The sequence below is a fragment of the Camelina sativa genome, chromosome 10 (genome assembly GCF_030686135.1).
Source record: "Camelina sativa cultivar CO46 ecotype springtype chromosome 10, ASM3068613v1".
NCBI lineage: Eukaryota > Viridiplantae > Streptophyta > Magnoliopsida > Brassicales > Brassicaceae > Camelina > Camelina sativa.
Genome location: NC_141889.1, coordinates 8,224,029 through 8,248,656, shown reverse-complemented (window position 1 = coordinate 8,248,656; position 24,628 = coordinate 8,224,029). Strand labels below are relative to the sequence as shown.

General features: G+C 37.3%; 1 protein-coding gene, 1 long non-coding RNA gene, 1 other non-coding gene and 2 pseudogenes across 4 annotated transcripts; 2 read left to right on the top strand and 3 right to left on the bottom strand.

Moving 5' to 3' along the window:
• Positions 1–4,949: 4,949 nt before the first annotated feature.
• Positions 4,950–7,062, bottom strand: LOC147935894 (putative F-box/kelch-repeat protein At4g22430 pseudogene; annotated as a pseudogene).
• A 1,450-nt stretch (positions 7,063–8,512) lies between these two features.
• LOC147935893 (uncharacterized) lies at positions 8,513–9,855 on the bottom strand. Its single transcript, XM_087468505.1, has 3 exons — positions 9,421–9,855; positions 9,045–9,333; positions 8,513–8,943 (listed from the first exon to the last, which is right to left on the bottom strand). Exons 1-3 carry the CDS (start codon positions 9,853–9,855, stop codon positions 8,513–8,515), a joined length of 1,155 nt encoding a protein of 384 aa, XP_087324631.1.
• An 8,503-nt stretch (positions 9,856–18,358) lies between these two features.
• Positions 18,359–19,302, top strand: LOC104718053 (auxin-responsive protein SAUR36 pseudogene; annotated as a pseudogene). Its single transcript, XR_015568217.1, has one exon. The product of XR_015568217.1 is annotated as an auxin-responsive protein SAUR36 pseudogene (transcript).
• A 584-nt stretch (positions 19,303–19,886) lies between these two features.
• TRNAN-GUU (transfer RNA asparagine (anticodon GUU)) lies at positions 19,887–19,960 on the top strand. Its single transcript has one exon. It is a non-coding gene; the product is annotated as a tRNA-Asn (tRNA).
• Positions 19,961–20,534: 574 nt separating this feature from the next.
• On the bottom strand, positions 20,535–21,107 carry LOC147935892 (uncharacterized). Its single transcript, XR_015569006.1, has 2 exons — positions 20,919–21,107; positions 20,535–20,787 (listed from the first exon to the last, which is right to left on the bottom strand). It is a non-coding gene; the product is annotated as an uncharacterized LOC147935892 (long non-coding RNA).
• Positions 21,108–24,628: the final 3,521 nt, after the last annotated feature.

Below are 24,628 nucleotides of genomic sequence, written 5' to 3'. Positions count from 1 at the left end.
TGTTATCGGTTTAAGTGAAACCAAACCGAGTCTCCTGAATTCAATTTTAATTAGTTCAGTTCAATTAGCGGGCTTTTTGGCCTGTATCGGTTAAGGAAGAGATTTTAAATCTCCTGGAAGGATGATTTGGGTGAAGACGACTACCAACAACGAACTGGGATCTTGCTCCTCCACCGATGGGAAACGCAAGAGGTTCCAAGGACCACAACAGAACAGTCAAGCTTAGACAATCTATTGCCGGCAGAAAGCTCAAAAAAAAGATCTCTGGGGAATTTCGTCGAGCACGTGGCGGGCCAAAAACGAAGAAGTTTGGATGGTGGATTCTTTAAAAGATAATCCAAAAGTTGAGGAAAACGATGAAGACTTCAGAATATCAGCTGAACGAGCTCAACTAGACTGGTTAGTGGTTTTCGTGGGTCGTGATAGAATTGTTGATGATGCTAGTCTTAGGAGTTGGTAACGTCTAAATCACTAATAGATTCACCAAAAGCAACAGAGAGTAATAAAAAGAAAGAAAGGTTTCTGATGATTAATAAACCCAAAAGGCAAAAGAGACTCAAACATCTAATGATCCAAAGCAGAGTATAAAAGCCAGAGAGACTACGAGATCCAAAAGCCAAAGATCAAACATCTAATGATTCAAACATCTTTATCTTCCTGATTCAAAGCTCACCAAAACTGGCAGACACATAGGGTTGGCAGATGAACCGAAGCTTCATCAGAGTCTCCTTCAGGCTATCATAGACAGGAAGATGCAGAGTAAAGATACATGCATTGGCAGTTGGAAAATGGGTTGATGGCATAGTTGATTTGGAGATTCTAAACTTTTCTGTCAACCCAAAGTAACCATCTTTAGGGAAGTGACGAATTGCAGCCCAAAAGTGTAACAACTTCCATTGTTCCTCATGGTTTAGATCTGTAACAGCCATCCAAAACCACTTTATGGCATCCTCACATTCTTCAAACCCATCGTACAATGTATGCTTCTTCCACTCGTGTAAGTCAATTGTGTTTTCTTCTGCCCCATGAAGCATGTAGTCTACATCTTTCAAGGTCAATGACCTGAAAAAATTTGAAGCTCTCGTGCCTTGTGAGAGCATTTCACTAAAACCAACTTCAAAACTCTCAATTTGCTTCTCGACCAGAGTAATGTTAGCTTTGATGAAACATAAAATCAACATACTTATCCCTGTTGGTACTGCTCACTCTAACTGGTTCACCTTCTTCAGGGAAGAGGGTAGGAAATGTCAAGCCAAGCCCTTCTTTTTGATCGAATTCTGTTGGATCCATGTCCAGTATTTGTCTGAAGCTCTGGTACATTACTTTCAAGGTCTGTGTAGCAAAGTGTGACTCCAGAAAGCTGGAGGAAGAAGAGCGGGTCTAAGAGTATCCCAATACTGAGGTCATGCATCAAAGCCAGGCCTAAGAATCGTCCAGCAAAACGAAAGTAAGGCAAATCGTCTGAGACCTGATTGGACTGTGGACAGGGACGGTACCTTCTCATATCATCCGGAGATGTACTGAACAACTGTCTTTTCTTATCAAACAACTCATCCGCAAGAAAATTTGACCATTCTCTCAAAACACCTTCTCCGATAGCAACTTCATGTCTAAACATAGGTGAAACACCAGCGTAGAAGAGCTCCGGCGTTGCCTCACTCAATTGTGTGAAAGAGTCTGCAAAGATGTTACAGCAGCGGTCTACGGTGAAAATAAGCTATCCCACGTCGTCTTCTTCTGCAACCTCTGGAAACATTCGTTTGCAGAACGTCATGCAGAAACGGTAGCTCGTGAAGTCTTTGATGGAAACAAGCCACTGACTATCCTCTATGGTTGCAAACCTCCTTTAAAATCGCACATACTTCGTCTGGCCATGTTTTGAGGATGATCCCGAGATCATGTTTGACAATTTCATTGGAGTGAGATAAAATAGCGAGTTCCTTCAGATTTGAGTGACATATTTTCATATCCCCTTGGCTAGCAATGTCAATCAAGTCGCCTCCTTCTTCTTTTTTCGGGTCCATAGTGACGAGTAAGAATTTCGTGTTAAACAAACAATCATAACCTTCAACACCTGGACCTGCAAATGTTCATACCACCAACAAAATTGATATCTCAGCAACATGATGATAATCACAGAAGCAAAACTCGAGTTTCATCGATTCAACACAAGACAGAAAAAACACAATTCATACGCCAATCAAGAACGGCTCTGTTTCATCAGACTATGGTATGTAAGAAATCGAACTAAACCAAACCAGCACCAAGCTAATCAGCAAAATCAAAAAGAAAACCTAAAAACTCGAGTTTCAATTCAAAAAAAGACACAAGAAGAACAAATCATTCGCCGATCAAGAACCGCTCTGTTTCGTAAGACAAAGATATGTACGAAATCGACAAAGATATCTAAGAAATTGAACTAAAGCAGCAACAAGCTAATCAGAAACATCAAAAGAAACCCTAATAATTCGATACCAGACACAAAAACCAGATCATGCGCCAATCAAGAATGGCTTTTATTTCAGCCGACAAAGCTACGTAAGAAATCGGCAAATATGAATACGAAATTGAAATAACCCAGATCATTACGTAGTACGAGATTGTGCTTCTTGTACCAAGCATCAATTGCCAATACTGAAAAATTCCTGCAAAGTAAACACCATTAGAACAATTTCTATCGCACATTCAAGAAAAAGATAAGAAAAAGGGTGAGCGAGAGGAAAAAATAAAGTACCCTACTTGAGAAAAATTAGGTTTTTTCGCCACAAAACTCAATTCAATCGCAAAAGGTCTGGACTTTACAAGACTCAGTTAATCTCTCTCTCTCTGCGCTCGGGGGAAGGTCTCTGGGGAACGTTAACGTTGGGGGAGATACATATAAGGAGGGATATAGCCTTTTAAACTTAATTTTATAAAAAAAAAAAAACAGAGTATTTCATGATTGGTCCACGTGGAAAATGATGTCGATTTGAAATTTTTTACTTATTATACAAGAAAACGAAAATAAATATTGGAAATGAAATTAGTAATAGTTTTGTTGAGCTTTTCAATTTTTTTTTAAATAGTATTATAATTTGCTTCTTCTTCTTACTGAAGATAAAAATATTAAATAAATAATTGCTTTGCAAGATTTTCAGGTCAAAGAGTTCCAAAAAAATCAGTTTTTGAGTGATCCCAGTAAAGCTAAACTTCAAAATAACACAATCAAGATTTTTTACACTTAAAATCAATCTTCATTGTGGCCAGCTTGGACCGTTTCCTTGACCTCTTTTTGGTGGTGTTGTTGTTTCCTTTAGACTCATAGCTGCAAGTTCATTAGCTAATGACTCACACTGGCTACAAGCCTACAACCACCCTCTGAAGAAGAATCTGACTTCTCTTGCAAGTTGCAACCATGCTTCCAACAAAGCTTTCCCAAACCGATCAATATATAATGTCTCGGTCTGTTACGTCCCATAGAGTCGCCAGAATTAATGGCTGGAGATCCACCTAGGAGATAAGAGAGTGGTATCCCTTCTGGGATGTAACCGCCATAGAGAACCACTACTGCACCCCATTAAGAAAGTTGCGGAACAGTTATTATCTAGCTTCTCTATTTCACGCCTAGGTATATAAGGTTAACGATTAAACGATTAAGAATCGAAAGTGCAAGAGGAATCATACCACTTCCATGACCAAAGTTTAGAAAGAGAGAGCATGATTTTTTTGATGCTTCTGTCAACTCTATCGCACTTGGTTCTGATCCATCCAGCTTTCCCCTGAAAGTATACACAAATCATGGAAGTTGGAAAACAAAGCATCACAATAAGGTTTAGTATAAAGTATGCTTTACCTCGAACTTTTGATCTCTGAACGGGTAAGATCTATGTTTTTCATCCAAGAATGGCAATAGATAGATAAACCAAGCAGAACTTCCTCGATGATAGTCAAACTTTCTAACACATGTGCAGGAAAGTGATATAATTGACGAACCTGAACCTCGGGATCTAACACAAGAATGATTAGCTTCCCTAGGTTGGTTGCTGCGTCATGTATCCGTTTTACAGCTGTCTGTCTCTACCTATATAGCAACAATTTCTTAATGAAAGCTGAGCAACACATGCTTCTCCTTTAAAGTTTTCCGTCCCACCTCCAAGAATAACCTTTAAAGGCACAAAAGGGACGAGACAGAATGTTTCAAGAAAAATATCAATTAAACAGTGAAACGCAATTCACCAACTGAAAGATAAACTGTCAATGATTAGAAGCTATGCAATACGCATTTGCACCTTTGAGTTTTTGGCTCAGCTTCCTGGGTACAAAAAGCTCTCAAGCAATGCGCAATAGGTAACCTCACCTTGCTTTTCATACATACGAAATTTGGTCACAAAATATACAAGCAATTAATGAGCTGTTAATTCTTAAGGTACTAAAGAGTCTAAGACATATATTGACCTTAATGGGAAACGAACTGCTTTTCACAGGCAAGAAGCTCCTGCAAGCATTTAAAGAAAATGAGAAACGTGAGAAAGTACAAACTCATGTGGGAAAAGTGAGAAAGTAATATTTACAGAAGAAATATAGGGGGCAACCCATTATTTTATATCCGAAGCTATTTCATCAAGTCTCAAATTTTGAGAGCTTAATGGAGCATACGGTACACAACATTATCTAAAGCATAGCTCCAGGGATTCTCCATCTTCATGTCTCAAGATCATTCACCCTAACTTGAAACATAGTAACATCTGTTAAAGGTTAGAAAAGATAAATTGGTGTTTTAGGTAATAAAAAAAGTAGTTGGTATATTATATTTTAATAGAATACTACCAATACTAAACATTAATCATCTTATATCATACATTTATATACATAACACAGCCCACAAATAATGAGTTTTTCATTTATTTCTAAATAAATTAGAGATGAGAAAGAGATAAAACACACAAAGACATAAACACCTATCTGGCTCTCTATTCCTCCTCGGTTTTGAAGTAAGAAAGTAGTGAAATTGTATCTACCATCTCAACTTGGGGAGGACAAGGCATCGATCCCATCCACCGTGCGAGCACGGATTGGAAAGTAGTGACGTGAACTCCAGACTGGCCATCTAAATATGGTTCAAAAATATCATCCATGTGCTTCTCACACATAAACTGGTTCACGAAACAATTTTGAAGATCATCATTAACAGAATTGACAGTGAGGATGTTGTAGTTTTGCGTCTGCAAGTTACATGCCACCACATAACGGTTCTGTTGACTCCATATATAGACAATATTGCAATCAAACGGATGCATGGCCAAGGGTGCATAATAACTGATATCATCATCAAAACAGATAATCGGGAGGCAGACCTCCCACACAAGTTGACAGGCTGAATCATCATCGTTGTCCAACAACCTCCAAACCTTCAAAACATTGTGAGCTAATGCTTTGATATACATGACAAATCCAGTGGATGTAGTCAAGGATCTTTTGAAGTCTCGGTTGTGATTCAAATTATGATCGGGGAGAGGTATAACCCGACATAGATTGGACTCACCATAGAAATCATGAGCTATTAGTGCTCCGGGGGGGACATCAAGTGCATCAAAACCTGAAGGAGATAAATACAGCACCCCATGCAGATTCATAGGATCACTGACGCATGTGAAGTAATGGGGGCAATGAAGTTTCTTGCAAGTCCAGATGCCTGTCTCAGACGAATACACATAAAAACACAAACAGGTCGAGGATCCATCTTGGCTAGGTGTCATTGCAGCAGTCCTAATCACTTTGAAGCTCAAAACAACACCATCGTCGTCCACACGCGTCACCAAACCAGACAACAAAGTTACAAGTGGATATGGAGGGTAAGGGATTACAACCCACTGTTGGAAAAGTGGATTACCCACATAGGAAATGCCATCATATCCGTCCATCAAAACCAATCCGTTGGAAGAAACCACATAGCCAAATTTACCGCGTATTTCAATATCCTGGATATAAGAACCTAGAGACTTTGGAAGACCCCATGTCTGGCATCCATGGAAGTCTATGAGTTCTCTTCGTGGATACAGTAGCGACCAAGAGGAAGAGGTATTTTGGTGCAGAGACACAAAGAGATGGCGAAAATACACAGATTCCAGTGCCGATTTCCATGTTCTGCACACTGATTTGAATCTGAAAATGCTTCTCAAGGGTAATCTCGCTAGAATCTCTGTCAGTATTGCCTCTGGAACATGTGTGGTGGTGTAACTAGATACAGACGGTGAATGGTTGCTAACATCGACAGTGCTCAGGTCGATTGTGTTCTGTACCATTGACCTGAACCCCAGAGATAGCGGGATTGGTATTTTGGCTATAATTTTTACCTGCTGTAAAATCAGTGAAAGGTTTGTCTTCATCATATCCATGACCATGCTTGGATCAGAAAACATATGGGCTTGAGGATGGCCCTTGGGAACATGCAGCAATCCATTTTCCTGCCACAATCAATAACACTTGTCACTGAGTAATAAAATTATTTGAACAGTACACTAGCTAACTAACGGTAGAGCTGGTAATAATCTTGTACATTGCAAATCTTGTCTAGAGCAAAACAAGGAGACAGTTAAAGGATGAAAATTTCAAAGACAGCTGATTCTACACAATCATTGCTCACACTACAAGCCGTTCGATAAAGGTCATAACCCAATCCCCAGAAGCCAGAACCTTTTGGTGCAATGTCACGTTTTCAAATCGTCATAAAAAAGTTCAAAACACTAATCACCCACACCACACACACACACACACAAGTCCGTAATTACGAAGTAGAAAGTTACAAACTTTACTGAGAGAAACACGAAAGGGGCAAAATCCCAGAAAGCATACCTCGTTGCTGGATGTAGGAGGGACAAAATTAGCACTCCGAGCCCTAATAGCAAATGAAAAATCAAACAAATCAAAAATCCAATCAGCTAATTCTGACAAAAAAAAACAATCTAGGTAAAGAACAACGAAGATAGAGCAGCAGCAGAAGACGACTCACCCTTCTTTGACCGGATTTGGAAAAGATCGAATGATCCCTGAGACCAAGTAGCGGAGAATTCCGGTGAGAACCATCATGACGACGGCGACATTTTATTCGAGAGATTTAAGTAGGGTTAGTTATTTAGTACAAGTACATTTTCATGGTTTTTCCACTTCTGCTGTCCTGTCCTTTGTTATATTTTCTCATAAACATGGCTGAGGACCTCATAAGCAAAGTACATTTTTCATATTTAGAAGCCCCAGTTGTTCAATCCTCATTATGTCTTAGTGTGATTAGTCGTTTACTAAACTCAGCTCTTGTCCTTCAATTGTTTTTTTTTAATATTCTATTGAAGGCTAAGAATGACTATGCACATGAGAGGACATGTCCCTAGTTACGCATGTGACTACAAGTTTTATGGCAAAACGTCCAATAACTGTGTTCTTTCCACAATAATGCAACATTGAAAGGTTTCTTGTGGAATATTGTCTCCTTAAGAATCAAAGATTTTAGACTAAAGAAGTGAAACTTATGATCCTTGTAAACCATGTGATGACAATATGAAGTTTAGGGAATCTGAATCTTTCTTGGAATAAACCACAAACCAACTTCCAAGTCCCCCTTAGAACTACACAATCTTTGGTTTTCTCGTCAATCTAAAATTTATTGGAATTAGAAGAAAGGACTGAACAACACAGCTTATATAGGATTTGCTTAAAGCGGTCAAGAATGTTCATATTGTTTCTATATAAGGATATTGCAGGAAGAATAAATCTCGAAAATGTGTATATCTGTGGATTTAGCCAAGGAGTTTATCTCTCTTTGCACCACCATACTTACTCATTTCCATGGATTTTTAATTTTTAATTTTATTTTTAGTTTTTTTTTTTTTGTCAAAACCCATTCACTTTTGATTTAATTCCAAACCGGTAATTCAACCGCCAGTTCTTGGTTTCCATCTGGTTCGCCCAATATGGGGGTTGAGGGAATTGAAAACAAACTTACGGATAAAGAAACTAAAGCGTTTTTTGCGATTTCATCTGCTCTGCGATTTTTCTCACGCGGCACAAAGTGGAAGTTGATCTTCTCCATCCGTTGAGCCATCTTCAGGATATCGTGAAGAATCCCGTGGATCTCCTTATGCTGGAGTTCCGATCTTGTTGCTTTGATCAGCGTCTACGAATCTGAAGCAAATTCAATGTTCTGGTATCCCAGATCTAAAGCCTGTAGCATGGCTCGGTTCAGTGCCAACGATTCCGCCATAAGGGGGGAATTAACATTCCAGGCTATGTCTCTTCCTTGGATCTCCGACTTAGAGATCGGGTCAGTAAAGATCCAACCGAGTCCTGCAGCCCTAGTATCCTCATTCCAAGAGGCGTCGGAAAAGCACTGGATCACGTCTGCTCTAATCACTCGCTGGTGAGTCTTGGGTTGTGCTTTTCCTGTGGTTTCCATGGCCGTTTGGGCAACGATCCATTCTCTGGTTTGGGAGATTGACTGGTTGAGTACATTCGAAGTAGGGTTGCTCTCCTTCTCAAAAGTTCATTTATTGCGTTGTTTCCAAATGTTCCACAGAATCCAGAATCCAAGAGAGTTACCGATGGGACCTGTTGGCGGTAGGCACTGAAGATGACCAATGATTTCAATTCCCTTCTGTAGGCTAGAGAATTTGGTTGGATCTATTTGCGATATGTATGGAGCCTGGGACCATAATTGTTGAGCGAAAGAGCAGTGGAAGAACATGTGAATCGAAGTTTCTTCGTGACCATAGAAGGGGTAAGCCGCGTCTGGGTTTATTCCACGGCGCATTAAGTTATTTCCCAAGGGAAGAGCATCACGCAGCACCTTCCAGATGAGGAACTTTATTTTGGGTAAGCATTTGGCGTTCCAGAGCTCTTTTTCCCATTCAAACTCTATTGTTTGGTGCAGATGGTTCTGACTCTCTGTTTCCTGCTCCTTTGCTGTGTGATAGCCTGATTTCGCAGAGTATTCCCCCGATGGAGTGGGCAGCCATACAAATCTGTCAATAGCGCCCAGTTTTCGTTGTTTGAGAGTTAGGATATGTTGTTCATACTGGGAAGTGTCTCACGGATCTTCATCACATCCCACTCTGTAGCATTTGGTCGTATCAGTGCAGCCACCGTCATATCTTTGCAATGTTCTGGGGGTGGTCCCATAGGAATGAGCGGTTCTGAAAGGGATATCCATGGTTCTTCCCATACCTTGGTATTATGTCCTGATCCTATTGCTTTTCCCAATTTTTCCTTTAGCAAATCACGGCCTATACATATTCCTCGCCAACCATGTGATGCAGAATTCGGTACCACGCTCTCAAGGAACGGTGTATGCTGGCAATATTTCCCCTGAAGGATTCTAGCCAGTAAGGAGGTCGGCTTAGTAAGAATTCTCCAGCTTATCTAGGCCAGGAGTGCATCATTGAAAATGGTCACGTCTCTAAACCCTAATCCTCCGTCTCTTTTAGATTTTGTCATTTTATCCCATGAGATCCAACACATCTTTCGCTTATCAGGAGATGTGTCCCACCAAAACCGGGTGAGTAGAGATTGGATCCTTTTGCAGAGTGATCCTGGCAATTTAAAGCAGGACATGGTATGTGTAGGAATCGCAGATAGAACCACTTTGATCATGGTGGTTTTTCCATCTGTGGAAAGGAACCTAGTGGACCAGCTTTTGGAGCGTTGATTGATTCTATCGATGATGCTATTGAACATATCCTTCTTCTTTCTACCAAATGATTCAGGTAATCCTAAGTACTTTCCTAATCCTCCAACTTGTTGGATACCTAGGATCAGCTTCGCTACGTTTCTCTTGTTTTCTGTTGTTTTTGCTGAGAAGGTGATCGCAGATTTTGCTTTGTTGATCATCTGTCCTGAAGTTTTTTCATATTTTTGTAGGATTTGCATTAGTTCTTCACAACCCTCTCAGTCTGAGCGACAGAAAAACATGGTATCATCCGCAAACAGTAAGTGATTTATCTTGGGGCTTGTTTTTGATACCCTCACTCCCTGCAGCCTATCTTCATTATGTGCTTGCCTGCATAAACCTGACAGGATCTCACTACATAGTATGAAGATGTATGGTGACAAAGGGTCCCCTTGGCGAATTCCTCTCTCAGGGTACACTGATCACTGTGCTGATCCGTTGAGCAGGTATGAATAAGAGACCGAGGTGATACACGACATGATCCATTTGATCAAGGTTTGGTGAAACCCCATTTTCTCCATCACTAGCCGTATGAATTCCCACTCAATGCGGTCATAAGCTTTGCTCATATCGGTTTTAACCGCCATATAACATCTCTCTTTTGCTCCAGATTTTTTTAGGTAATGTAACACTTCATGAGTGATTAATACATTATCTGTGATTGCTCTTTTTGGCACGAAAGCTGACGGGTTTTCTGAAATAATGTGTTGTAGGAGAGGTTGGAGTCGTTTTGTTAGCACTTTAGATAAGATCTTGTAAAACACAGAGCAGAGTGCAATCGGTCTATAGTCCACCATTTTTGTTGGACTCAAGTGCTTTGGTATGAGTCGAACATGAGCCTGATTTATCTTTTCCGGCATATCTCCTAAGGTGAAGGAGCTTTGTACTTCCAAAATGATGTTTGGTCCAACTGTATCCCAATGTGTTTAAAAGAAGCTCGCTGAGAACCCATCTGGTCCTGGGGCTTTGTCAGCATGAATGGAGAAACACGCTTTTTTGATTTCCTCCTTAGATGGTATTGTTATTAGGGCTTGGTTCATTTCTGGTGAGATAAAAATATCAATAGCCTCCTCTACCGTGGTAAGTCTCTCTCCCTCCGAGGTGGTAAAGAGCTTTGTAAAGTATTCAGTAATTACGCGCCCTATATGCTCTTCTTTAAACACATGTGTTCCATTTTCATCCTCAATTACAGCAAATTTGTTAACAGCTTGTCTTCCTCTTGTGATGGCATGAAAATAACCCGAGTTCTTGTCACCCAAAGTCAACCACATCTGTCTACTCCTTTGCTTCCAGAACTCTTCTTCCTCCTTATAGGCTTTGAGGAGGCAACTATTTAAATGGAGAATAGTCTCCTGGCTTGCATCTTGGCATGTCATGGCTTCTTCCAGTTATGCTCTTAGGGTGTCTATTTCCTCTTTACTGTTTTTGTGTTTCTCTCTCGACCAAAGAATAATTTCTCGTCGGCATCTGGAAAGTTTTTCGTCTACTCCTTCTTGATCATTTATCTTCCAAACCCTGTCGATCAGTTCTTTAATCTCAATACTGTCTTTTAGGCGTCGATCATATCTGAACAGACCTTTTTTCTTTTTCTGTGACAGGTCGAGATAGGTGAGTATAGGTCTATGATCAGAGCCTTCAAACCGGAGGTATGTCGCATCTGCTCAAAGGGTACTGTTCTGCCCAAGCTCCATTTGACATTGCTCTGTCTAAATGATAGAACACGATGTGGTCATTTCTTTTACCTCTCCAGGATAGGAAGTTTCCTAAGTGCCTTAGATCGTACAGGTCGCATTCCGACATGAAAGTACGGATATCAGTGAATGAGCCTTCACCCCTTGGAGGTCCTCCTTGTTTCTCAGACGCATCAATTATATCATTGAAGTCTCCTGTCAGGTACCATGGTTCCTCCCGAATGGTCCCAATTGTTGTGAGTTTATCCCAGCTAAGTTTTCTTTTTGATCGGTCTGGTTCGCCATAGACAAAAGTGGAATAGAATGATTTTCCTTCCGCACTAATGCAGGTGTCGATGTAGTCTTTGCAGGACTCCAGGATGGTCACTTCCACATTTTGATTCCAGAGTAGAGCTAAACCCCCTCCTCATGGACTATGTGGGGAGACAAGTAGGTGATATTTAAACTTTAGCCCATCTAATGATTTTTTAACCATTTCATCACCATTTTTGGTCTCCATGAGGAATATAATGTCAGGTGAGATCTTTGTCTGTATCTCACGAATCCGCCGGGCTGTTGTGGGATTCCCCAACCCACAACAGTTCCAGCTCAGAATCTTTAAGGAAGCGGATTTGGTGGATTTTGAAAATCCACCTTCTTCTTTGTTATTGCCGGTATCAAAGCACCACCAGGAGGGATACTCTTGTCTGCTGATGGTTGCTGTGATAGCCTCTCTTTCATAGGTTTGTTCTTGCTCGAGCTGGCTTGGTTATCTCCTCTCTTTTGGTTTACTTTTGAGTTGATTGATTTCTTTGGGGAGCCATTAGCTAAATTCATTTTTTGGCTTTTTGCTCCTACAAGGTGTAGAACTGGTTTAGATGCTGGTTTTGCTAGGGGAGTTCGTCCCCTTCCTCTCTTTACCATTTTGTCAGGTTCCTCGATGCTTAAGGCCGCTTGTTCTTCATGTGGGAACTTTTCAGGTGGCATAGAGCCATCTCGTAGTTCAATATCTCGTGGTGAGTACTGAGGCAATATTTGAGTCATAGCATTCGATGCATTTTGAATTATGCAGTCAGCTGTTTCCGACATTAAGTTTCTTGCTTCTCCTTGGATGACTCTTTGTTTTCTTGCAGCGCATTCTGTATAATCTGCCACTGAGAGATATTGGACTGTAACTTCTCTTAGTTCACTTAATACTTGCTCTTTTGAAGGAACAACTGTTGTGGGTGGCGGTGGAGTGGGGGGGGTTCCGGGTTTACTTCCAGTCTTTCCAAAGGAGGTCGTCTAGTCCTTGATGAATCAGATTCTTCACACAGAGGGATAATTGCTGGTGATACTTTTTCTCGCCATTGTTTCTGTGGAAAATTCGGGAGTCCATGGTCCCTGGATAGATAGCGGGGAGAGGAGTGAAATTGGCGGGCACTCTGGTACGGGTGAGCTCTATTATACTGCCTTCTTGCATTTACCCTCATTTCATTGCTTCGAGCTTCCGACGAGGCTGATATGCGGTTTAAGTCATACCTTGATCTTTCTGGTTGTGTTCTAGCAGATCCAGTCGGTTCACGGTGAGACGCAGCTTTGCTCGGGTTAGATGTTGGGGCCATGAAGTTGTCTTGTGGTGTGTAATAGTTTCTGAACATTCCTCTAGTCTCCGAGGTTTGAGGTCGGGTTTCCTTAAGCTGAGACTCATTCATCTCCCTCAGTTCAGGGCAGAACTGCTTTTCATGCGTGAGCATACAACAGTGCAGGCAGTGGTTTTTCAGGTTCTTGTACTCCAAGGTGATTAGGGCTTCACTGCCATTTGGGAAATCCACCATCGTTTCCTTATCAATAGGTTTAAGGCCATCAGTCTGCACTTTAACTTTGGTTGTTGTGTATGTTTTCTCCATATCCTCCACTTGGCCTAGGTCTTCACCAATAGTCTACAACATTTCAGGTTGCCAGTAGTGTTTTGGGAGGCCTTGTACTTCAATCCAGAACAGAATGATAGACGGGAAGGAAGCCGAGATCACCGGTTCCCATCTTTGTAGTATCACCATCCAGTAGTCGTAGTGGTAAGGTCTGTTAGCGAGTACTTTCTGAATATCTTCTTCAAATTCAAATCTGAACTGAAAAACTCCCCTACCTAGATCTGACCCAGTTGCTTTCCCTTTTAGGTCTCATCTGTTGACCAGAAATGGGAACATAGACCATATTCTTTGAGCTGAGGGATTGGTAAGTCTTCCCAGAAGAGTTAAGGAGTTTTCTTCGATGAGGGGTGAAGTATCAAGGTCAGGAGCTCAGATTCTTCGACGAGGTGGAGGAGGGGTTACAGTCTACATTCCTTTACCTTTGAGATGATAGAGTATTCTTTTGTCCATCAATTCAAGGCGACCAAGATAGTGGCTACCGTGGATGCAGTGGGATAGTTAGGATTGATGAGAATGGGCAATAGGTTTGGTAAAAAGGAAAGGGGTGTAAAGGGTTATATGGTTCAAAAGGTTGCAAAAAGGTTACACAGTTGTAAAAGGATTAACGAAGAAAAAACGGATGGAGAAAGGCCATACCATACTGAAGGAACAGCCGGAAAAAACCAATTATACCAGTTCCGGGGACGGAGAGCCTTCACCGGTATTCTGAATTGACTGTTGAATATGGCAAAGAGAGTTAACGGACCGATGGTTTCAGCCGCTTTTAGTAATAATGAGTAGGTGAGATCTGTTTTTTTGAACTTTTCGAACTCTTTTTAGCGCCTTGGGAATCGGGCCTGGGAGAGAAGTCGCCTACTTCTCTACGCCTTCTTAGCTAATTTTATTTTTAGTTACTGATCTAAAATTCAACAATAAATGTTTGATGTTTTTGCATTCCGACTGCTGAGTTAGATCTTCTGCAGGTGCGTTGGCTAGTGATTTTTTCTTCACGAAAAAATTTAAAATTATAATGTTTTAAGACACTAAAACAATTTAATTAATATTTTTCTTTATCTAATATTTTTTAATTTGAAGACATCTCCTCCTTAATATGAGGGATATAGATGATCTAATGGTCCAGAATTAAAACAACCTCCCAAAACCATACGAGTTTAATTGCGTATTGAGAAATTTAAGTCCCTATCCTAATTTATGAAAATGGTAGTGCATATTGAGAAATTTAAAATGTTTAAAATACTAGTTATGTTTTTTGTTATTTCTACTTGTTGGAGTGAAGCAAGCTTATGATAATGAATTTAGGAGTATATATTAGTATTGTCTATTGTGTAAATAATTTGACAAAAAAAAAAAAGTCTATTGTGTAAATAAAAATAACATGGAATATATATCGATTGTTGCCATGGGAAATTTTTTATTTTATAAATCATTATATTTTCATTGTCGTTTAATTGGTAGAGATGTTATTATATGTTTTATTCCCCCAAATCAAGTAAGTGGATAGTTCAACTTCAACTATACATAACTTGAAAGATCCAATAAACTAAATATATGACATAAGCGAATCTTACTATACGAATAGTAAGTGATGATAATTATTAACTAGTTTCCTGTTGGATTCTATTCAGAAAAGGTCAAAAGAATAAGAACATGGTTAGAGATTTAGCAGCAAAAACATTGAGATCCGTGATTGGTGGATTAACAACAAGTTTAACAATTTTTTATTTTAATAGATAAGATTGTCTTCTTGTCTCCAAACATATATCTGATGTTTTACTTACCTTAGTCTTTCGATGTTAGTATTTTGTTCTGTCCAAATTGTTCAGCAGTTAGTGTTGATTGCCATATATATTGTCGATTCTTTTTTTGAGCGTTCACATCCACTCAAGCCAGCTTATTAATCTTTAACCCCTAGGCATATAGAAGATCATTCTGATCAATCTCGTCACCAAACCACACGCTCAACACCATTTCAATTGCTATTTCTATTCTCTTAAGTAGACACTTTGTTCGATCATAAAATAGTGACTTGTCGGGATTAAATACGCAACATCTTCTAATATTGGAGTTCGATTCGAAGGCGATGCCAAATTCAGTCTTTGAAAATTGTGTTCCATAACACAAATGCTTAGCTAAACGTTAAACCAATTGTATTTTTTTTTTTTTTTCATTTAAAGTCCAACATCACTAAATTTTTTTAAAAACCTGTTTACATCATTACAATTAAGTACATCTCAAGAATTTATAAAGAACTGATATAACTTTTATTCTTGCAATGTTCCCTGTATACAGAACTACATATTAAAATTTGTCATTATTTGAATCCTCGGCTCGAGAGGATTCATGTGGTCTATTCAGTACTATTAATTAATTAATTAATTTATTAACACGACGAATTAGCTGATGCGATGTATTTGTTTTACAAATAATTAAGTCATGTTCTAAATTAAAAACTCCAAATTATCATCAAAAGTTGCATCTTGAGTTATTGTAGTGAAGGCATGCAATTATTACGTATCATGTGAAGCTTTTTTGAACTGGTTATTTAGAAATATTTTTTGAACTAGGAGTATATACTCCTAGTTTTTTTGTTTTTTTGACAATATTTAGATACTCCTAGATTATCTGGTTAATATCTTAAGATTTGTATTCCTTTTGTTGCTAATTGTGATTATATATGTAACTTCCTTTAACAATTTTGGGTGAGATTTTTTGGTGTCGGAGTGTTCATATGATATATACGTACGGTATGGTTCTTGGACTAAAACTACAAGTAAGTTACGTTACAAAGATCTCAAAACCAATACACAGTTTGCAAAAATATTATCAAATTAATCGCATGCTTAAGTACATAATCGACGAGTTTTTTTCAACTCTAAAGTATCCTGCAACAAGTAACAACTCAACTATGATTTATCCAATAGAAGTAAATAAAAACCACCTTTTCCATGTTAGCTAATATGACTTTGTCATAAATATATTACAAAATAGATTTGGAAAGAATAAATCCATCACGGATGTATTGTACCGAATGCTTCAAAATTAGGTACACAAAAGTACATAAATTTGTTACTTTCAATGCTTCCCTTCCATAAAGCCTCCCAATTTCTTTCTTTCCATTATTCTTTTGGCCGAACAAATACTTCTTTTTCTTTCATTTTTAATAATCGTGTAATACATAATTGGTTCTTCACTTCTTCTAAAATGGTGGTAAATATGTTTAAACACTTCTGATCCAAAATCAAATTTGGCTAACCCTTTATAATGCTTATAAATAAAAGAATTTGCCCAATAAGTTTGTCATACTGATATCAAATGACTACAAAAGTCTGTACCTTGTGGAATTTTCAATTTTGGCCACACAAAAGAAAAAGAAAAATCTCAGACGGTGTCAAAAACATGTCTTATTCATATACATAATACACATTTCACAATTTTGAAATATTTTGATGTGAAGAGAAAATTGAAAGGAAAAAAGAAGGCACTTTCTGTGAACCGAAACATATTACACAGATCGCACGCGCCGTGCCGACTGCCGACCAAATCCCAACTCCATGTCTCTCCAACACACATGCTTGGCTTTTGTCTTCTTCATTATCCGATTATATATGTTTTATAATTAAAAACTGAAATAATTTAAAATCTGTGTAGAAGGTTTTCATTTGATATCCATATCTGGGCTATATCTTTAAACATGGCCGTTTATGTTATCCTTTATATATAATATGAATCGAGTTCAATCTTATTAAATGTGGACTAAGACTTAATTATTCTATATACATAGTAGACTGATAGACAAAACCCATATGTGCATGTACACTAAACGACATATTGACCATATAAATGATTAATATATATAATAATAACAATAAAGTACAATTGGAATATATAGATGAAATTACAACAAGAAGCATTACTTTTACTCACTTGTGTAGTTTTGTGTAATGATCATAAAGTTTGACTAGCTACTGTTTTATTTTGTTGCGTTAGGACTGGTGAACATATATATATCATGCCAAATGCCTTCGATCGGAAATAAGAGTTCTTGACCATATATAGATTGAAAAAAACAAATGAGTTCTCAAACTCTCAGTGTCATCGAAAGATAGAAAGATAGTTAAAAACCCAAATTAAAACATATACGGACATATGGTCTCTAAGACATAGCTATTAGCTTGCATTTAAATTCTAAGGTGACCAAAAAAAACTACAACGAAACCTTTAGGTCTTTTTTTTGTTTTGGACAAATAAACGAAACGTTTAGGTCAACTTTGCATATTATCGTACGAAACTACGAATGTACTTGCGATTGACTTTGAAAACCCTTTGCTCATTAATTGGAGGGTTGACCTTGGAATCGCTAAGCCAAGTATGACTATTCACCAACGAAAGACACCAAACATAAAGATACGGTCACAAAAAAATCTTAAGTTCAGTTAGTTTAAGTTTATTAATAGTATTACTTTTGATGAGTACTAAACCATGACCGGTTTATAGATGATTAACCGGTTCAGAACATCTCCCTTACGTTATTTTCCCCAACATCTTCGTAATGTCAAATTTTTGTTCTCAAATTATGAATAAAACCGTGAAGAACATGTTATTTTATTCAACCATTTGACAGATCTTGAATCAAGAGTTTGGTCTTTACACATAAGACATAGTAGCCTCGTGGCATAAAACATCAATGGAAGAATCGATAAACATAAACATCTCGTGATACGAACAAGTAAAAATCTTTCCAAAAAACGACAATAATAAACTAAAAGAAATTGCTTCTTAGCTAGCGTCTCAAAGCTCTCTTGGATCATTTGCCTATATTTACTATCTCTCTTTGTATGACATTTTGGATTGCCTTTGTTGTATTTTTGTTTTAGAATTTGGATCTTTGTGTACTCTTCCTTGTACTTAGAGTTTATGAGAACAAGTCAAGTGGTTTGACCAAAAAAAAAAAAACTAAAAACTAAAAGAAATTGCTATGAATTTACATTTTAAACCAATTTTTTTTTTTTTTTTTTTGTATTAGTGACATGTTAAATTTGGAAAATAATACATCATGCACATGTATACACCGCGCACGGACACACATATTAACCATTCAACGGTCACACCTCGGAGGCTATAAAAAGAGGTTGCTTTGCTCTCTTTGTTCTCAGAATCAAATCACTCTTCTTCTTCATCTTAAACTGTAACACAAAACACAGAGAGAGACATATAGCAGAATCCAAAGTTTCGAAATTTTCGATCAGATCATATTCTCTAATTCTCAAACGCAGTTTTAAGACAATTCTCCGAAAGGTTCCATTTTTTTTTTCCGAAGTCTCTGTTTTTTTTTTTGGGGAATAAACTTAAAAACAATGAAGAGGCTCCGAGGTTTCAAGATCGGACACAGATTCGTCAAGATCTTCAAATGGATAATCCGAAGTAGAAGAAACAAAACCGGGAAACGCCAATGCCTAACCGGAATTCTCAACCCGGTTACAAAAATTTACTCTTTAGCACGGCGGTGTCTCCGTCGTGGAGCTAATAGACTGTGCGGAGGAGGAATGAAACCGGGTCGGACTCGGTTAGGTGACGAGCAGAAGACGCCGGCAGTTCCTAAAGGACATTTAGTGGTTCACGTTGGGGAATCCGGCGACGATACGCGGCGTGTGGTGGTTCCGGTTATTTACTTTAACCATCCTCTGTTCGGAGAGTTGCTGGAGCAGGCGGAGCTTGTATACGGGTTTGATCAACCGGGTCGGATTATGATACCTTGTCGTGTATCGGATTTTGAAAAGGTTCAGATGAGGATCGCCGCATGGGATCACTCCCGACGGAAGAGAAGTTTTAAGATTCTCTAATTTTCACCTCTTTTATTTTTACCGTTTTAGCTTCTTTTTTTTTTTTTTTTTACCAAAGAGTCAAATGTCAAGTTTGTGTGAATATCAAGTTGATAGGTTATACGACCCATACAAACACAGATTTGTAATGAGATAATAATTTTTATTTTATCAGTTTGTCGTATTCAGTATAATCTAGATTTATGTTATTTGTTGTTTTGTTTATTTCATACAAGTGATTTGTATGGTACATATACATTGGTGGTACCTATCACGTATCATAAAAATCTCATATCAACATGGGTAGGTCAAGATTTATTTTTTGACATGGGGTTATCTCTAGTTATGAATCTTATGATTTTGAAAGTTATCTAACATGCTGAAAAAATCGAAGTTCGGAATAAAATGTTACTCCAAACTCCATATGTTCGTCTTGGAAAAGCATATAGGTACAATATTGTTGATGTTGGTTTTAGTTAGTAACCAGTTAAAGTTACACAAGGGAATTATTATTGATATATGGTGAATAGATTAGTCCAAGGTTCACTGTGAGGTAATAAAAAAATGTGTTTCAGATTTTGAATTTGTTACATATTTAGTAGATTTAATAAATGTACAAAACAAAATTTTAAGATTAAGTCTTAATGATTTGTATAGCTCCCTTAGTTTATTTGAAACAAACGTTTAAACTTTAAAAACTTCATACGGAGATTAACAATTAACTTTCTAAATGTGGTTATTAAATATAAATTCTTATCTTAAAGTTAAAGTCGTGTGATATTTTCAACGTCAAGCTGGAGTAGCTCAGTTGGTTAGAGCGTGTGGCTGTTAACCACAAGGTCAGAGGTTCGACCCCTCTCTCTAGCGTGTTTTTCTTTTATTTAAACCAAACAAGAACTAAAGGCAGCAAACGAACCAAACACTCCCTTTTCTTTCAAATTTTTGTGAATGAATAGACACATATTTGCTCCTAAGCATGAATTTAAGAGATCATACTTTTTTTTCATGCATCGGAATCCTTCTCCCTTTGTGGTTCTTAATTAGTTAAATACAAAAATTAGTACTCTGCCATTGAAATGTTCAGGAAAGCTGTTACAGAGCAATGACTAACCAAAGCAACTTGGTAAAAACTGAATAATTCTAATTTCTAAGAAAGTCAAAGAAGAGGCTTTAGAAACTGTATTTTAATTTCAACCAAAAAAACTGTATTTTAATTTCAACTAAAAAACTGTATTTTAATGGAGTAACTTATCAAGTAGTGATAAATTAGAAATTAAAACATAATAATTTCCTTTTGTTCCACCTGTTTGACTTTCTCATAAAGGTGCTTATCGAACCCCCGGTATGGTGGAAATAAACACCTTTTTCCATTTTGTTTTTACGATGACATACATTAATACCTTTACAACAACAATAAAAATGATACGGGTACTAAAAAAAATTATCTCGGTAATAGTTTTTATTAATTTAAAATCATAGAATAGGTGATGATACAAAGATATATGGATGTATCAGTGTAGATCACATCTATTTTTTCAATGGAGGAGGGCGGTGTGGGAAACAACAACATTTGTGATCAACTACAGGTGGAGCATGTTTAATGCATAGTGTAAAAGTAGGATCTTCCCCCGGACCTGTGCATATGGTCTTGCAATCATTATCAGTTTGGCAATGACCTTTGTAGTTACATCTCCCTGAAAACAATATAGTTAAAACAAAGAATGTAAATTAGCTCGGTTAATCTAGCATATCTGTTTCTTATAGGGTTTATTTGTTAGAGGGTTTATTTTTAACAACCAATAAACAAAGAGAAATACAATATTACCAATAGTTTGAGCAATGAATTGAGAAGAAAGAAGACAAAAAGTTAAGAGCAGAAACGCAAGTTTAAAATTTTGTGCGGACATTATTTTAGCTCCTTTTTAGTGAAGATAGCTTTTTTAATTATTTTTTTGGTTAGGTTTAGAGCACAATGATCATCTTTCTTTATATAAGGGATTAGATGGTGTGCATCCTTCTTTTTTTTATCAAATAAAGAAATACATTTTTTTTTTGTCAAACAAAGAAATATATATTTAAAGATTGAAAATTGTCTAACATATCTCAAAAAAAATCTTGCATTAGTAATAGAAGATATATTCCTTGTTATTTGAACCAAATCTATATAAAAGATTCATTAGTCTCAAATCAAATATATGATAAATCAAATAGTTACCAAAACAAAAAATATGACAAATAAAAAATGAGGTAAACATTAAAAAACTACCAAAATAGACAAAAAAGAATCATGACTGTTGACTATTTACGACATTTGGGTAAAAAAGGGGATTTAGTTTGACTTTTTTTTTCTCAGACACGAGAATCTAGACACTTTCAACACTGTTTTTCTTCGACGCCGGTGAAAGAAAATTTTGCCGGCATCAGGATATAACCCGATTTCTCTCTCTTGTTCCTTGCTTTCTCTGTTTTTTCTTCTTTCTAGTTTTATTTAAGCTTTTGATCTTTTCTAACCCCTCTAGAACCATCCCCAACCACATGCACCAAATAGCCGGTTCTATACCCAAGTAGGTCAGCGTTTGGTCAGAGTCTCACAACTCTTATACGCTACCCACCTTTTTCCCGCAGAAGGTATCCGAAGATCCAGCAACCTTCAGATCTAGGCTCTCATCTCACCAAGAAGAGATCTTAGACCAGGTATGGACGATTGTTGCAGCAGATCCTCTTAGACCATCATGTGCGTTTTGCAAGGTGGAGTCGTCGACAGCACACGACGACCATCTCATCTTGGTTTCGCCTTTGGGTACCAGTGACCTTAAGAACCATGTGTTCTCTTCCGATGCCTCCAACCTTGCTATTAACCCACACCCAGCATCCTCCCCTTCGTCGGAGATGCTCTACCCCCTGAATCAGATGTCGTTTCAACCTTGCCGCCGCTTGAACAATTCCTTTGCTTCCGACTGGAAAACTAGGTTTTCCAATAGTGGACCTTCCAATTCTCAGCCCAATAAGGCTTTCGAGCCCATTATTACAATGTGTCTCACAAGAGCTTTCTTCGTGTGTATCCAGGCTCGATGGGAACTCAATTTTTTCCCACTCTAGTCAATCTTTGTGTAGAGTTATAAAACCTTTTGTTCGAAAACTGCATTTGGTTAGTAAACTACCATTGTTGCTAGTTTGGCTAAAGATTTCTTTAGACAACCTGTTGTTAGTATCACCTAGGTATTCTGCCTTTGGAGTTAGCAGCTTGAATACAATCAGCACTATGATCCAGTCCATACGGAACTGTGGTTACCGATATGTCTTCAGGTTCCCTCCTTTAACTCGTCTGATTTCCTAAGCCCTATAAAATGTTTCTCATCAACTTTTTGAAGTTTCCACCTAAGAACCTGAAAATTAGTGGTATTATGATCCCAACTCAATGTAGTGGGGGTTACCACAACACCTTCAAGCGTTTCACTTATGAACCTAAAACCACTACCAACCCTTCACCTATCATCAATCATAACACTTAAATCTTTGGCAAAGACCTCCTTCGGGTAGACATCTTCTTTCTGAAGATGTTCTCAGCCTTAGCTTCCTCAACGCCGCTTGGTCTTCAATCCAGGACAATGACCATCTCTTCATCCATCAAAGTATTCATGGAAGAAGCATCATTATTTCTTGACCTCACAGGTTCCAAATCCCTTGCAAGGAATTGGCTCATAGCTCTTAAGTTTACAATCTCGATGACCTCTATCTCTTTATTGCAATGGCTTTCATCACTATTTTTTTTATGTATCTTAAACAATGATCTTTATGTTGTATGTTGTGTTTTATGTTAATGGAATGAAGCATATGTTTATCCAAAAAAAAACTTTTGATTATTTATTTATTTTTTTTTTTAGTTTTTTTTTTGTGTGTAAAACCCATGGCCAAATCAAACACAACACAAACCGATTTTTGTTAACCCCTTAATCGAATTCTTTTTTAAAAAATCTATCAAATCCGATCCAGCATTTATTTTAAATCAAACATTAATTTAATTAAAATTTCAAATTGGTTTGTCCATGAACCAAACCAAATCAACTTAGCCCAAATTGATTGATCGTAAACCGGACTATCAAACCGGGTTAATCAATCAATGAAGTCACTGTACTTTCACCAAGTAAATATTAAAATCCACCTTTCTCGAACCTTCCTATTGCGCATACTATTGGTTAAATCCCTTAAGCATCTTGGGAGGCTAAACACCATTTGTGTCAAATGGGTGTCCTTAATATCCGACCTGTTTAAGAACTAAACGACTTGACAAGAACAATTACTATATACTCCGTATAAATTAAATGTTGATTGAAAGTTAAATAATTTGTGCATTATTTTCTGAAATCGAAGGTTCGAATCACAAAGGATGGTGATATGGAGCTTTTTCGGTTTTTCCCTTATATACCCATAACGTCTTGAGTTCTAATACACCTTATACCGTTTTTTTTTTACAAGTGTTGAGACTTAGCACCCCAATATTTTTTTCTTCATAAAGTGTGCAGCATCAGTAATGTTTTAAGGGGGAATAATGTAAAAAGCAGGAGCCTTACTATATTTTCCTCCATTTTTGATAAACATTCAGAAGCATTGTTACACATTACCACTCTTGTTTGTTTATTAACTGAGACCTAATTTTCTGATAAATCTTGCTTAATGTTAATACCATATAGTTTTTTTGAAGACTATATAGTTTAATGATGATTTTAAAATAATTTAACTAAACTAATGTTTAATTTTACCTGACATTTTTCTTTTTCTTTTTGAAAGCTAATTTTACTGGACATTTATACTTTATAGAATGCAATCTTTTTTTACTTCCTTAATAAATCACGGATTATACCTATTAATGACTTGTTTTACGATTATTGGTAACTGGTCATCTGAATCCTTCTCCCTTTGTGGTTCTTAATCAATTAAATACAAAAATTAGTACTCTGCCATTGAAATGTTCAGAAAGCTGTTACAGAGCATTGACTAAATTTGGGAAAAACTGAATGATTCTAATTTCTAAGAAAGCCAAGGAAGATGCTTTAGAAACTGTATTTTAATTTCAACAAAAAAAAACTGTATTTTAATTTTAACCAAAAAACTGTATTTTAATGGAGTAACTTATCAAGTAGTGATAAATTAAAAATTATAATCAAATTGATACAAAAATTTGTGCCTTGCCATTGAAATTCAAAGCAATAAGTAACCCAAGAAACTTAACAGAAACTTAACCATTATGAGAAAGTCAAACAGGTGGAACAATTTTTTTCTTAGTGGTGTAAATTATCAAGTAAGACTAAATCAAATATATATAACTTATAGAGCTTTTTACCAAAACTAAAATTAGGGCTTAGCTTGTACTAAAGAAAAGTTATTATTATACTTAAATGTTAGAATTATGTTTTGTTTGTTTTACAGACCAAATCCAAATCATTATTAGAAGTTTTTTCCAATTCTTTGATCTTATAACTGATTTTTTTTATGAGAAGTGCCATATGTTCTAACGTACACTTAAAAAGATTAGGC

What these genes read in the sequence shown, in the direction of transcription:
- LOC147935893 (XM_087468505.1), bottom strand. Translation starts at nt 9,855, where the DNA reads ATGATCAACAAAGCAAAATCTGCGATCACCTTCTCAGCAAAAACAACA. An exon ending in GAGGATTAGGGTTTAGAGAC is followed by an intron (nt 9,334 to 9,420) that starts GTGACCATTTTC and finishes AGAATCCTTCAG; the next exon opens with GGGAAATATTGCCAGCATAC. An exon ending in GATCCGTGAGACACTTCCCA is followed by an intron (nt 8,944 to 9,044) that starts GTATGAACAACA and finishes CTGCGAAATCAG; the next exon opens with GCTATCACACAGCAAAGGAG.